This window comes from Rhipicephalus sanguineus, chromosome 3, assembly GCF_013339695.2.
Source record: "Rhipicephalus sanguineus isolate Rsan-2018 chromosome 3, BIME_Rsan_1.4, whole genome shotgun sequence".
Classification (NCBI taxonomy): Eukaryota; Metazoa; Arthropoda; class Arachnida; order Ixodida; family Ixodidae; genus Rhipicephalus; species Rhipicephalus sanguineus.
The window spans coordinates 158725950-158739023 of NC_051178.1; the positions used below are offsets into that span (position 1 = coordinate 158725950).

General features: G+C 51.2%; 1 protein-coding gene across 1 annotated transcript; it reads right to left on the reverse strand.

Moving 5' to 3' along the window:
• Positions 1-11046: 11046 nt before the first annotated feature.
• On the reverse strand, positions 11047-12792 carry LOC119386023 (solute carrier family 22 member 7). The gene has a single exon (XM_037653375.1). It carries the CDS (start codon positions 12790-12792, stop codon positions 11047-11049), a length of 1746 nt encoding a protein of 581 aa, XP_037509303.1.
• Positions 12793-13074: the final 282 nt, after the last annotated feature.

A 13074-nucleotide genomic window follows, 5' to 3' on the forward strand; every position in this document is an offset into this window, starting at 1 on the left:
CGTATCGCGTTTTTTAGAAGCTGTGTCGTTCACGCGTGTCGTGGTCGGGAACAGAGCACCCGAACGAGCAGACGGATAACGACAACTGTTTAATGACTTAAAGGAGTACTGACATGAATTTAAAAATTTTTCGGGTTGTTGCTCTAATGAAAGCACGGGTGTCGAGAACCCTAAAAAGAGTGTCGTGGTGCCTGGGGATGCATTGCATATATTTTTAATACCGCTTCTTTCAACCAGCAGTTTCGGTTTCGGTTTCAAGAGGGCGGATTCATAGTGACGTGTCAAGTCGGCCCGTGACGTCACGGGCAGACTGCAACCCACGAATATGCACCTGCTGTCCTTTGCTGTCAGTCGAACGTGGTTCATGATGAGTGAACTGTCGTCCAGTGCCTCCGACAGCGATTTCTGTGGTTTAGGCTGCATGCAGAACCCAGATTTCGCAAACCAAGTGAGCTGACTTCAAACGTCATAGGGCTCTCCATGCGGTGAAGCTGCCTTGCAGATGCTGGGAGATGAAAACTTTAAAATCAAACTTAAATATTTATACGTGTTTCGCGGATGCGGTGTGGGGAGAGCGTTAACACTACATGCCAAGGAAACCAAAAACGTCCGTTTTGCTGCACTTCAAAATCGTGTCAGTACTCCTTTAAGGATTAAAGCACGCGGGCACGCGCGGCTACATGTTAGCTCAACAGATACGATCACACACCCAGGTCCAGAGAGGATCTTCCCGCCTGATCCTCCGCTAGTCACGTGATGCGGTACACATAGCGCCATCTCCTAGTGGCGCGTCCGCGACACCTCCTCTTCTTTGAAGTGACCCTCCTGCTCTTGTCACAGGTCAAGCCGACTCGGAGCTCTTACGGTTCGTCCACTTCTTGTTGTCGCCACAGGTTGTAGCGGCTGGAGATGTTTGCTGGTGCGTCTTGTCAGACCTCCAGGTGTGCTCACTACATACGAACGAGGCGTGTGAGCTGGCCCAATGACGGTCCCTGTTGTTGGAGCACCAGACAGAATGCGGACGGCTGTCTGCGGTTGAATGGGCTCTCTTGCCAAGGTCTTGTGTCTCCGATTATATTGTTGGCCCTAGCTTGACCTTGTAGGCTTCGTTTCGTTTAGTAAATTCTACGGTGCTCCACTGTGGCCTCAGCACGTGTGGTGCCACGGGCACGTCAGTTCTTAGGCGCCTTCCCATGAGGAGTTCCGCTGGTGTGAATCCTTCTTTCCCTGGCGTGTCTCTATACGCGAGCAGAGCCTTGTGGATGTTCGGCGATTTCTTGATCAGCTGTTTAGCAGTCTGAACTGTTCTTTCTGCCGCGCCGTTGCTCTGAGGGAAGTAGGGGCTGCTGGTTACGTGACTTGATCCCCATTGCTTGACAAACGCTTTGAACTGTGCCGAAGCAAACTGAGGGCCGTTGTCTGATCGTATGATAGCCGGTGCCCCAAAGCGCGCGAAGATCTGACTCAGTGCTTGTGTTATGTTCTCTGTGGTGGTACGCTTCAACTTTTTGATTTCAAAGAAACGTGAGTAGTAGTCCACAACTACAAGGTAGTTAACACCATCCACACAGAAGAGATCGATTCCTATTGCTTCCCATGGATGTTTAGGAAGTGGGGAGAATATCATAGGCTCGGCGTGTGGTTTACGGTGTTGTTGACAGACAGGGCATCTTGACACATAACTTTGGATGTGCTGGTTAATGGCTGGCCACCACACCGATTGAGTGGCTCGAGCCCTACATCTCCCAATGCCCTGATGACCGGCATGCAAGTGTTCTAGCACATCACTTTGCATGCTTGGTGGAATGACAATGCGGCTGCCTTTGAGTAAAATGCCATCCACTTTTGTGTCAGTTCATGGGCAAATGCTGAATACCTCTGCACGTCCGGAGGTAGTGCCACTTCTTTGGGCCACGACGTCGTGCAGTAGTCCCTAACTCTTGCTAGAACAGGATCGTTCTCTTGTGCTGCCTTTATCTTTTCAAGAATATCGTGGGAAGCAGGCAGAAGTTCCACAGTGAGAATTTCATGTTCTACGATGGCCTTGCTAAGGCTCCTTGGCCTGCTGTTGTCCGTTTCCTTCTGTGGTTTCCTTGAGAGCACATCGGCTGTATGCATTTCCTTGCCTGGGATGTGGGCAATGGTGTAATCGAACTCGAGGAGCCTCATACGGAACCGTAGCAATGGCACCAGTGGCTCGTGATCAGTTTCCACGTGAAACTGCAGACCAAGCAGACAGGAGCGGAAATGCTCGCAGGCCCATGTAACTGCCAGTGCTTCTTTCTCTATTTGCACATATCGCGTCTCCGTGTCAGAGAGGGATCTTGAGGCATAGGCTACTGGAAGTCTCTGACCCGCTGTCTCTTGAAGGAGGACTGCTCCAAGACCGTACGACGATGCATCCGCCGACACAGTGTGATGACTACAAGGGTCGTAGTGAGTAAGCACTGGAGTCGTCGTCAATGCTTTCTTGACGGCTTTGAAGCTTTCTTGCTGTGGCTTGTCCCAGCACCATTCGGCGTCGCTGTGAAGCAGGTCACGTAACGGTTTTGTGAGCTGCGAGAGCCCCGGCAGAAACTTGACCAAGTGGTTGGCCATTCCCAAGAAGAACCTCACTACTGTTACATCTGTAGGCTCTGCTAGGTGACATAGTGCGCTGACCTTTTCAGGGTCGGCACTGATACCATTCGCAGACACAATGTGTCCCAGGAATCTCACTGACTGCTGGTGTAGTACGCATTTTTCTGCGTTCAAGGTGATGCCAGCTTCTTGCAGGCGCTGCAGTACTTTGTGCAGTCGTGCGTCATGTTCTTCCCTTGAAGGGCCAAACACTATAATGTCGTCTTGTAGACACGCTTGGCCTTCAATGCCTTCTAGAACTCTTAGCATTTCTCTCTGGAAAAACTCGGGTGCTGTCGAAATTCCAAAGGGCAATCGGAGGAACTGAAACCGGCCGAATGGCGTCAGAAAAGTGGTGTACTTCTGGGACTCTGGTGCTAGCGGAGCTTGCCAATAGCCAGCCCTTGCATCAAGCTTGCTGAACCATGTAGCTCCGGCAAGTCTGGCCAAACATTCGTCGACGGTGGGCATTACGACTCGTTCCCGCAAAATGTTCTTGTTTAACCCTCCGAAGTCGACGCAGATTCGAAGCTCGCCTCCTCTCTTTTTCGCGACTACCATAGGTGCGCACCACTCTGTGGCCTCCGTCGACCTTTCTGATGACGCCAAGGTTCTCCATTCTCTCCAACTCACGTTTCACACTGGGCAGCATGGGCAGGGATACTCGCCGCGGATACGTAATAGCGCTTGGCTTGGCATCGGGGAGTAATATTATCCTGTATTCCGTCTTGAGAAGACACAGGCCTGTAGTCAAGTTGGGGTAGTGGCAGAGAATGTTGGCAGGGTCGCTGAGCTTGCTTGTTGACGCTGTGACTTCGAGGAGGCTTGGAAGGATATCCAATGATTTGATTGCAGGACGTCCTAGAAGTGCATCATGTAACTTGTCGATCACGTAAACTTCTTCTTGACACACTCGGCCATTCCAGCACAAGGTTGCGCTAAACAGACCTATTGTTGCGATTTTGGTCCGGCCGGGTCCCAGCAGCTGTTTCTGGGCCTGCTTCAGGTTGCCCATGACTTGTTCGTTGTAGAGGCTTGTAGGTATAGCGGTAACATCTGCACCGGTGTCTATATTGAACTTCATTGGCAAGCCATTTACTGTAACGTCAGTCCTCCACGGCCCAGAGTCCTGTTGGTCAGTCAATTGACCCAAATAAACCTCTTCCAAAACGGCTTGGTGGGTGCTCTTTTTCTTCCTCGGAGAGGCAGACAAGCACACGGCGGCAAAGTGTCCCTTTTTGCCGCAGGCGCTGCATATTTTCCCGTTCGCCGGGCACATAGTGCGTGATGGTGGGTGCGTTGTTGAGCCACACCACTTGCACGCCAGCGCCGTTTGATCGCGCTGTGTTTTTTGAGAGCGCTGGTTTGGCTTCCCTTTGCTCTTCGAACATCCACGCATGGCATCTATAGCCGCAGGCGTCTGTTGCTGCGGCCGTAGATATTTTTGCTGCTGCTTTATCGTTTCCGAGTTGCGTGCAGCGGTGACGGCGGCTTCAAGAGTCAGCTCGGCGTTAAGTTGCAGCTTCTCGCTTAGTTGCGTGTCAGCGAGACCGACCACGAGCCTATCGCGGATCAATTCTTCTTTCAGATCTCCGTACTAGCAGGTTTCGGCTAGTCTGTAGAGTTCAGTTACGAACGCGTCGACTGACTCATGCGCTTCTTGCTTCCGGCTGTTGAACTTCGCCCGCTCGTATTCGCAATGCCCACGGACTATAGGTGGCGCGCCGTGCTTTTCAAGATGGCGCCAGGAGGAGGGTCAACCCGTTTGTTAGCATAGGAACAGATAGGACGTGCGGACGCACGGCCCGTGTCACTTTCACCGGATGAAGTCATGAGCCGCGCTGAATTGGATACGAGACTAAAATACTTTCCCAAACCATGGAAAGTGCAAAGTACCCCCCACCTAATTATTTGCTGCGGTGTGAAAGGTTATATTTCAGCTCCGTTACCGTGCATAACGATGCTTTGCGAAATCCTGTGCGTGCTACATAAAACTGCATGAACTAAAATTAACGTATGAGCTGAACGGCACACCGAGGTAGTACGTACCGAGCCTGCCTGACGGATTTGCCGCAGTAGTAGGCCGCCAGCGAGTAGCGTCATCGCTGCAGCACGGGACCGCACGTTTAACGTGGTTATGGTTTGCAAACATAATACGCCGTCGTCATTACTTGCGCAGTCGGGAACGCGGTATTACGTCTTCAACGGAACACGAGCATTTAACATCCCATTCAGTAGCGCTTGTGTCACAGCCATGCTGAGACTAGCCGTGTGCAATTCACTTCACTCTGCAGATTCGATCAGCCCGATCCAAACATGAATATCGAAAAGAATGCACACGTATGCTTTTCGCAACGTCGAAGAAGTTAGCCGAGAGGCGTAGATTGTGGCCGTGACTGCACGTTCCATCGCTCTAACCATTTCGCTTCGCTGGTCGAGCTCGAGCGTGTTGGCGATGCGGCGCTCCATAATATCCACAATAATTGTGATACATGCAATGCACAAGAGGAACTATGCTTTTATTCTGATCTCGCTCAAGGATATTATACGTTAAATACAATCAAAGTGACTTACGAGCGTGAAAGAACATTAACGCACGAGGGGACGTGAAGTGCAACTCGCTCCTCGTGAGTTCAGCTGATCGTTCATCGTCGCTGTCACAGCTGTCACTCTCGGTGCTTTCACAGTCTTCAATGTCCAGTGAAAAATCCTCGTCGTCAAGATGGTTTCTTTCAACATCACTGCTGAAAGCAATCCGAAGAAATTCCTCCGCCGAACGACTGCGACCACTCCGCGTCACCGCGTTTACAATTAGAGAGACGTCTGGGCGCGAACAACATTATGCTCTCGGATCGGTCAACGAGCAAATCGCTTGCAGTGTGCTGCCACCTATCAACAAACGTACAAAAACAAACGGCGCAGCGCTGGCTATGAAATCAACACCAACACACTGGCGAAGAACGGTGTGGAAAGCGTTCTCTCCACGAAAGGCGTGGAGCAGACGCGTCCTCGAGTGATTGAAACGTCGCCCGCACGATTAGTAACAGCGCTTTGCTGACAAAGGATAGAGGCCCTATTTTGATGTATCGACAACTTGAGATCGCTGAGTTTTACAAGAGCACATCGCGAGCCCGCGCGACCTCCCGCGTAGTGTTATGGGATTCATGCTCTACAAGAAACACTGACCAATGCTATATACAAGTAAAACAGGGTGAGATTCAACTGAATATGTCAGACGATAACATTTAACTAACCTACGTGGCTACAGAAAGCCTCGCGAAGCTGATAGTATGCGTACACTGTGGGCTAGCATTGAAAGCGCGAGTTGCCACGTATTTTCACGAAAACTTCGCGTCTCGCAAGAACGAATCAGATTTCTCATGTCACGGAGGGCCCGGTTTGTTCACTGATGCAGGGAACATGCAAAGTCGTAGTGTTCCTTCCTTGCCAATGCGTTAACACTGAGGTTAGCACAGCCGAACAAGGGAGAGACTGCGTAGTGCTGCCATTTTATCGTCTACTAACCCTCCTCGAGAGGACGCTCCTGAATTCCGCTTGGCGGCGCGACAGTCTATGGGCATTGCGAATATCACGTTCGTCCGCGGCACGAAATGTTTCGGGAACGCTCGTGTTACCGCGTCGTAGTTGAGTTTCTCAGCGTCGGAAAGTTTGAGCGACGCCAGGACATCTGCTTCACGGCCCATCGCGTAAATGAGTGTGTTCACCTGGGTTTCGTCGTCCTGTTTCTTCAAACCTGAGATGACGCGGTACCTTTCCCATCGTGTAAACCACCGCTTCCACTCCTCGGGTTTCCGAAAGTCGAGCTTTTCCGGCAGTTCGACGACGAAAGGGTTGAGCGGCGTTGCAGGCTGAGCTGCGGGCACTGTAGGCGTTGCCATGGGTGCTGCAAAGTTCCGTGTTGCGCTGCCGGCGTTTGTTAGGCCTACTTGAACGGTGCCATCTTCACTGCGTTGTCGTGACTTCCACGTATCCCGCCGCTGCCGCCATGTCGTGGTCGGGAACAGAGCACACGAACGAGCAGACGGATAACGACAACTGTTTAATGACTTAAGGATTAAAGCACGCGGGCACGCGCGGCTACATGTTAGCTCAACAGACACGATCACACACCCAGGTCCCAGAGAGGATCTTCCCGCCTGATCTTCCGCTAGTCACGTGATGCGGTACACATAGCGCCATCTGCTAGTGGCGCGTCCGCAACAACGCGGAAGGCGGCAATAAACTTTTGTTGTTATCGGACTATGTGATGTATGTATTGTGCGATGTGCGCTCGCAGCGTGCTAGCAACTGTGTGCGCACTGTAATTACAAACTATGCGTGCACGGTCGCGTATACAATACAGCGGTGTCCTCTTTTCGGCGTAGTTACATCAACTACTAGGTTGGCGTACGCTCATTCCATATATGCGAGCAAAGAACCGCTAATCGGCCAGTAGATCGGGAAATCGGGCTACGAGAAAGGAAAAGAAAGGCCTAACGCCCAGCAGAACGCGTAAGTCACTGCCAGGTGAGTTCGAGTACGATGATGCAGGGGCTGAATGTTTTTGATTATGGCGCGTACCGGTACTTTCTGTACTGTTGCACAAAAACGCTCCACGAACAATTTCAGCGCGCAGCCGTCGGGCCTGCCACGCACGAACAGCCTGGTAAACGTCTTCTTGCAACATTTTACTGCATGCAAACCGCACAATGCGCTCGAAGTTTACGCCGGGACTACAATCTGCGCAGGAGCGAACCAGCGCGGAGCGCACGCCGCGGGGCGTCTGCTATTTTGTTTGCCCCATACCGGTTTGTTTGCCCCATAAATTTGACGTCACTTCCACCACACTTTTCGCAATGCATTGGGATACGATAGGGCCTCTCCTGAGTTTTCCTTCCTCCATGTTTCCCGCCGTCGTCTGAAAGAGGCCGCGCGCGCGCCTTACTGACGCACTCGTTTGCGACAGGGAGGTGAACGCGAGAGCGGTTTGTGCGTGGCGGTTTCCTGCGCATGCGTGCACTGCACGCGCATGCGCCGCGGCTGGACATGTTCCACCAGTTGCCGCGAAGAGAGTGCCGCTTTTCAGAATTCAACTCTTTTTGCCTCGTAAGCAGCACAGAATAGAGCGGCGATGGATAATAATATTCATATAATTTTTAGCGTTAATTATGGTACCCACGACCGCATCACACTACGTACAGCAAAGTGATCGATTCCATAATCCAGCTGAAAGACTTCCGCTATAGCTCCGCGACATACGAATTTTTTGTTACTTTTACACGCGATTTAAAAATACAAATTCTACTCGGATCGCAGAAACTATGCTTGGATTGGTCATTATAACTCACAATTCGCGGTCTTTTCATTTCCACCAGGATGTAACCACACGTTCTGGCCAGTTGTCAGTGCCTTTAAGTTCCATCTGACAGGAAAAGCCGCTGTTGAGTGTGTGCTGATCGTGCACACTATACCTGGTGACAACTTTCTGTGGCAGCACAGCCAGCTAAAGCTACGTGGGCGGAGCTTCTGCACATGTGTGTGCCAAGTAGACCGTTCACGAGCGATTTCGGTTTTGTTTTCGCGAGCGCATAAAACATGTGCGTTTGCACACGAGTATTCATGGCTCATGATGTTATTTGCGAATTTATGGAGATAGTTTATTCACACATGTAGTCGAAATCTACCACATGACTTGATATACTTAAGCATGCAGCACAAATACCTGGAATCGTTGCTGAGCTCTTCTGCAAATCAAATTATATAACGCTAATGTGCTAGCGGTTCAAGTCCACGTGCAAAGCGAGCACCATTTAGTATTGTTAACATTTCTTTTTTGGGAAAGCGATAGAATATTTTGCATTGCGAAGGAACGCAGGAATCAGCTTTATTAAAGCGGTCGGTTTTACTTTTCAAAGAAAAAAGAAAGCCACGGCCCAGCAGTAACTGCGCAATCGGAAATCTTACGCAAAGGTAACAAGCCATTTTCTGAATTTCGGTGCACACAGGGTCGACATCGTCGTTTTCCTACATTTGGAGACGCTGTAACTTTCTGGAGACGCTCACGTCATTTTGTCAGGGGACGCGAAGGCATCGAAAGGCAGCAGATATCTTGGCCACGACCAGTCAGGAGCGGGCGTCTCACGTGTGTGATTATACAAACGGGTGAAACGCGTTCCTTACTCCCGTGGTCAAGAATGCTTTTTTTGCAAATTGAAAATCACGCTGTCAGTCGCATAATAGACATGAACGCGTCTGTTGCCGAGGCAAAGCTGTGCATGGGTGATTTTGTCACCGTAAATCGCTCTCACTCAAAACGCCATAACACCTCCCGCCGTAGACGCCGACGGGCACGGTATTAGACGCAACCTTCGGTGCGACTGTATCAGTAATAGTAGGCAACCGAAATACCGACCATGTATGCAAAGCATTTTATGAAATGGGCCACTTATCTTACGTACTGTTTCCAATCGCAGTTTTGCTTTCAAGCGGCTCTTCTTGCTGAAGACTTGAAGGTCACCGTCGTCACTGTCAAGGAAGCTATCGCGATGAGAGACCCACTTGCGATGGTGGTATCACTTGCACACTTCTTTCTTGGTGATAGTATGAGCAAATCAACAAAATAATTCACAACGCACCGCTGTCTTCGTTTCATTCTGGTCGGTGAACACAGATCACCTAACGAACACGCGCTTATGATCGCTTACCAGCTTCGATGTGCACCTGTTGAAGCAGAGCGACGCCATCGTTGTTGAGTGGGGATGGAAAACGTGAAACGGACACCAGAAAACCTGAAAAAGAGCAAAAATCGCTAATCTTTTACGGGATTATCATTCTTACTTTCAACGCAAGCAATCTTGAACGTAATACCTATTTCTTTTCTTTTTATGTTTTATTGCGATAGCAATTATATGGACAGTCTCGGCTAAATTTTGCCGTCGCCGTCATGCACCGTATATGTATAAGTATTTATATATATATATATAAAAGGCCCCAAAAAAATTATTCAGAAAAATGCTTCCGAAGCGCGGAATCGAACCAGGGACTTCTTGCTCCGCAGCGAGTAGCGCTAACCGCTACGCCACGATACGCAGATCCTCCGCGTAGCTAACGGCGAGCAACAGGCACGTAGGCAAGGGGGGGGGGGGGCCCGGGCCCCCCCCGAAATTCGTCCGGCCTTCTATATTCCCGGCAGCTTTTGCTTTATTTTTGCCATGGAAATACTTTCTTTCGAACAATTAGGCCTTGGGCCCCCCCCCCCCCCCCCCGAAAAAAAATTCTGGCTACGTGCCTGGTGAGCAATATATACAAACCCTTTGCCGCTGGACGGACTCAGAGACGGCCGGCGCTGATAAGCGTTTCTTCATTACCAGCGAGATGGCGCTAGGAGCACGACGGGCGAGACGGGCGTAGGGTCAGTAGGGTGCCTTGATGCACACATCGAGGCACACTAGACGGGCGCATGTCGGCGAGCTCGCTCGCTTCTTCTTATATTTGCGCAAGGAGAACCTTGCCCTTCCGCTGTCTGCTCGCGCGGTTTTCTGGTGGTGAGGGGAAGAGGGTTGTTTCAAGGTTTCACCGTGGTGTCCGCGCTCATGTTACGGAGCGTACGAAAGTCACTCGAGCAAGGGACGCCGCTAAACGAACAAACAGACGATGAGCGCGAACTATCAAGTGTCACAGCTCGACACTTGAAGCACGCTAGTTTCGTTCGCTGCTTCGGCCGCCTTTGCAACAGGAGCGCTGTTCAAACTGAGAGTATCTATTGGTGGGCCTCACATCGTATAGCATTAGTTTCTTGCTATCGCATTCATTGCTTCGCCCTTGCGGCGAAACTGTGACTTTTTCTTTTATGCTACGTATTCTACAAAGCTAGCGTTCGCGGACTACATACAGAAGCGGAGTAAAAAAGTGCGTGGTTCGGTTGCGTAGCCTTCGCTGTGCTGCCACAAAAAGTTGTCGCCAGGTATACTTACATTTGAATACAAGACGCAATCATCGGCACACGTGGATTTGAACTCCTTTTTAGAATATGCTCCAAAATGCCATGATTATAACGGAAGAAAGTGGCCCAAAGACCGAGCTAGGCTTGTGCGGGAGCCACACGTGACTGCCATAATAGTTGACCTCTGATGATTAAAAATGGCGAACTAGGATTTCATGTTTTCATAATGATTAATCTCATGCCGCGGCACAAAAAGCAAAAAAAAATTCAGCGTGCGCTCGTCCACACACATAACAAATTGTTGAATATCAAACTAAATCAGGCATATCACCAAAAATTTGCTTAGATTTTTAGAAGTTGTTTAACGCGGGAGACATTAAAGTGGGCTTCCGGAACTAAAGCCGCTCATATAAGCAGGGATTAAAGCAAATCACAAGGGAAACGCTTAAAATATTACACTGCTGTAAGAAAAGAATGCCGCTGCATTACACGGCACATTGCTCGCCAGTTGCTTGAGTTGTAGAACGCCTTAACGCCACTCTGTCCTTTGTCGTGATTGGACGGTGTTGGACGGGTTCCTTCGGCAGAGGCACTAGCGTGTCACGCATGGCACGCTTAGTACCTTCGGGCGATGGGTGGCGAGGGCATCTTTGGTGTGACAAGTGTTGCTGCATCCAGTAATCGAAGTCGCAGGGCAAAAGTTCGGCGCCGATTGCGAAGAGCGACGTCAAAGCGCCCGAAATGGCCAGCCGCATCGCAATGCTCTGGTCGTTGATTAAACGTGGAGTCAACTGGCCCAGTGTGTCCCCGAATCGGGAAGCCGCGAGCATAGCGGCAGCTCCACTGCAGCGGGACACAACGGGGAGCGATTTGAGACCCATAACAAGGAAAAATGTGAAACACACGTTGCCGGCTGCCTTCATTGGGACCACCAGAGAATCGTTCAGCGTTTGCCCGCCTCCGCCGTACGTCGTACCAGCGAGAGCGGTTAACGTCACAGCGAAGCCGAGCGCCGAGCCGACAACAGCATTTCTTAAACCGAACTGCTTGACAAACGGTATGGTGGCGACACACGCAACGGCTGACAGGGCAAAGCTCAGGCTTGCCGCAACGTCTCCTGTTGGAATGCCATCCTTCGTGACAAACGTGTCGAAGCCAAAGCATAGCGCCGTCGACATGCAACACATCAATACTGTGCGTGTCCTAAGTCGACCGCTGCACAGACCGCTGCTTTCGGCTGTTTGCCAACCACGAGCCCGGAGGTCTGCTATCTGACGCGCCATGAGCTCGTGGCAAACATCGGCCGAGACGTTGTTCATCTTCGCTGCACACAAAGCGACTCGCTCGGCTTCCTTCACATGGCCGGTCGCCAGAAGCCAGATGGGAGATTCGATGACGGTGTAGTAGAGCAGCATGAGCAGACACGTTGGAATCATGAGTATCACCTGCACGGCGACCCACCCTGTCCTGGCGAGGTGAGCCGCGAGCACCGTGACAGGCATGAGGATAAAAGAGAGCAACGAGACCGCGACAACGTATGCCGGAAATTTGTCTATCGTCGATGCATCGGTAACCAAGGTAATCGCAGGTGGCACCAGAACACTTGTCGAGGCGGAGACGACGGCGCGCACGATCATGAAGAACTGCAAGTCATTCGGCATGGCACTGGCAACGGCCGATATGAGGACCACGGGAATGACGATGAAGAGCGCCGTCCGGCGGCCGATGCTGTCCGCGAACGAAGCAGATGCGGCTAACGGGATCACGCTAGCAGCCGCGTACACGATCCTCGCAAAGTCGATGAGCCAGAGCCGGTCGCACACCAAGTTCCAGGCGCTGACGATGTTGTTCCCGTATTTGGTGTAGTCGTACTCCCACGACGTGCAGCGCACGACGCGCGCCTCTGTACCTCCGTCTGGGGGCTCGCGAATCGTGCAGTGGCTGTACTCGCCGTTCTTGTCCACTGGTATGGCCAACTGCTTCCACTCGTCGACGCTGAGGTTCGCGAAGGAATCCGGCCTTCTGCACCAGTGGTCCATGACGCCAGCCGTAAGAAGGAATATCTCGCTGTGGAGCAAGTAGTTCCCGAGGACGATGGCTGCGCTGAATACGTTCATCAGCTGGAACGCACCATCGCCGAACGGAAGCTGCGTCTCACACAGCCACGGCGCCTGCGAGCCGGACGGTGAGCTTTGAGCGGGAGTGAGCTGTTTGCCGGGGGCTGCAGCCATCATCCAAGAGCTGTCTTCTTCTACTGAACCACGAGCGCACGATGTGTAGATACTACACGCAAGCGACGTCCTTTAATTGAGGAATCCGTGATATGACGAAATTTGCAATATTGTTCTCTAAATTCAGGAGCGACTGCACCAAGGCAAGAAAACTTGATGTGCGCCCCAATTTGAGAAAAGTGATTGAGCAACGTAAAGAGAGGCCAGTCGCGCAGTGATTTTCTTTCTCTTCTTTTTTTGCACCAGAGAAGGGAAAAAAATAGCGTGTTCCAACTTCGACGC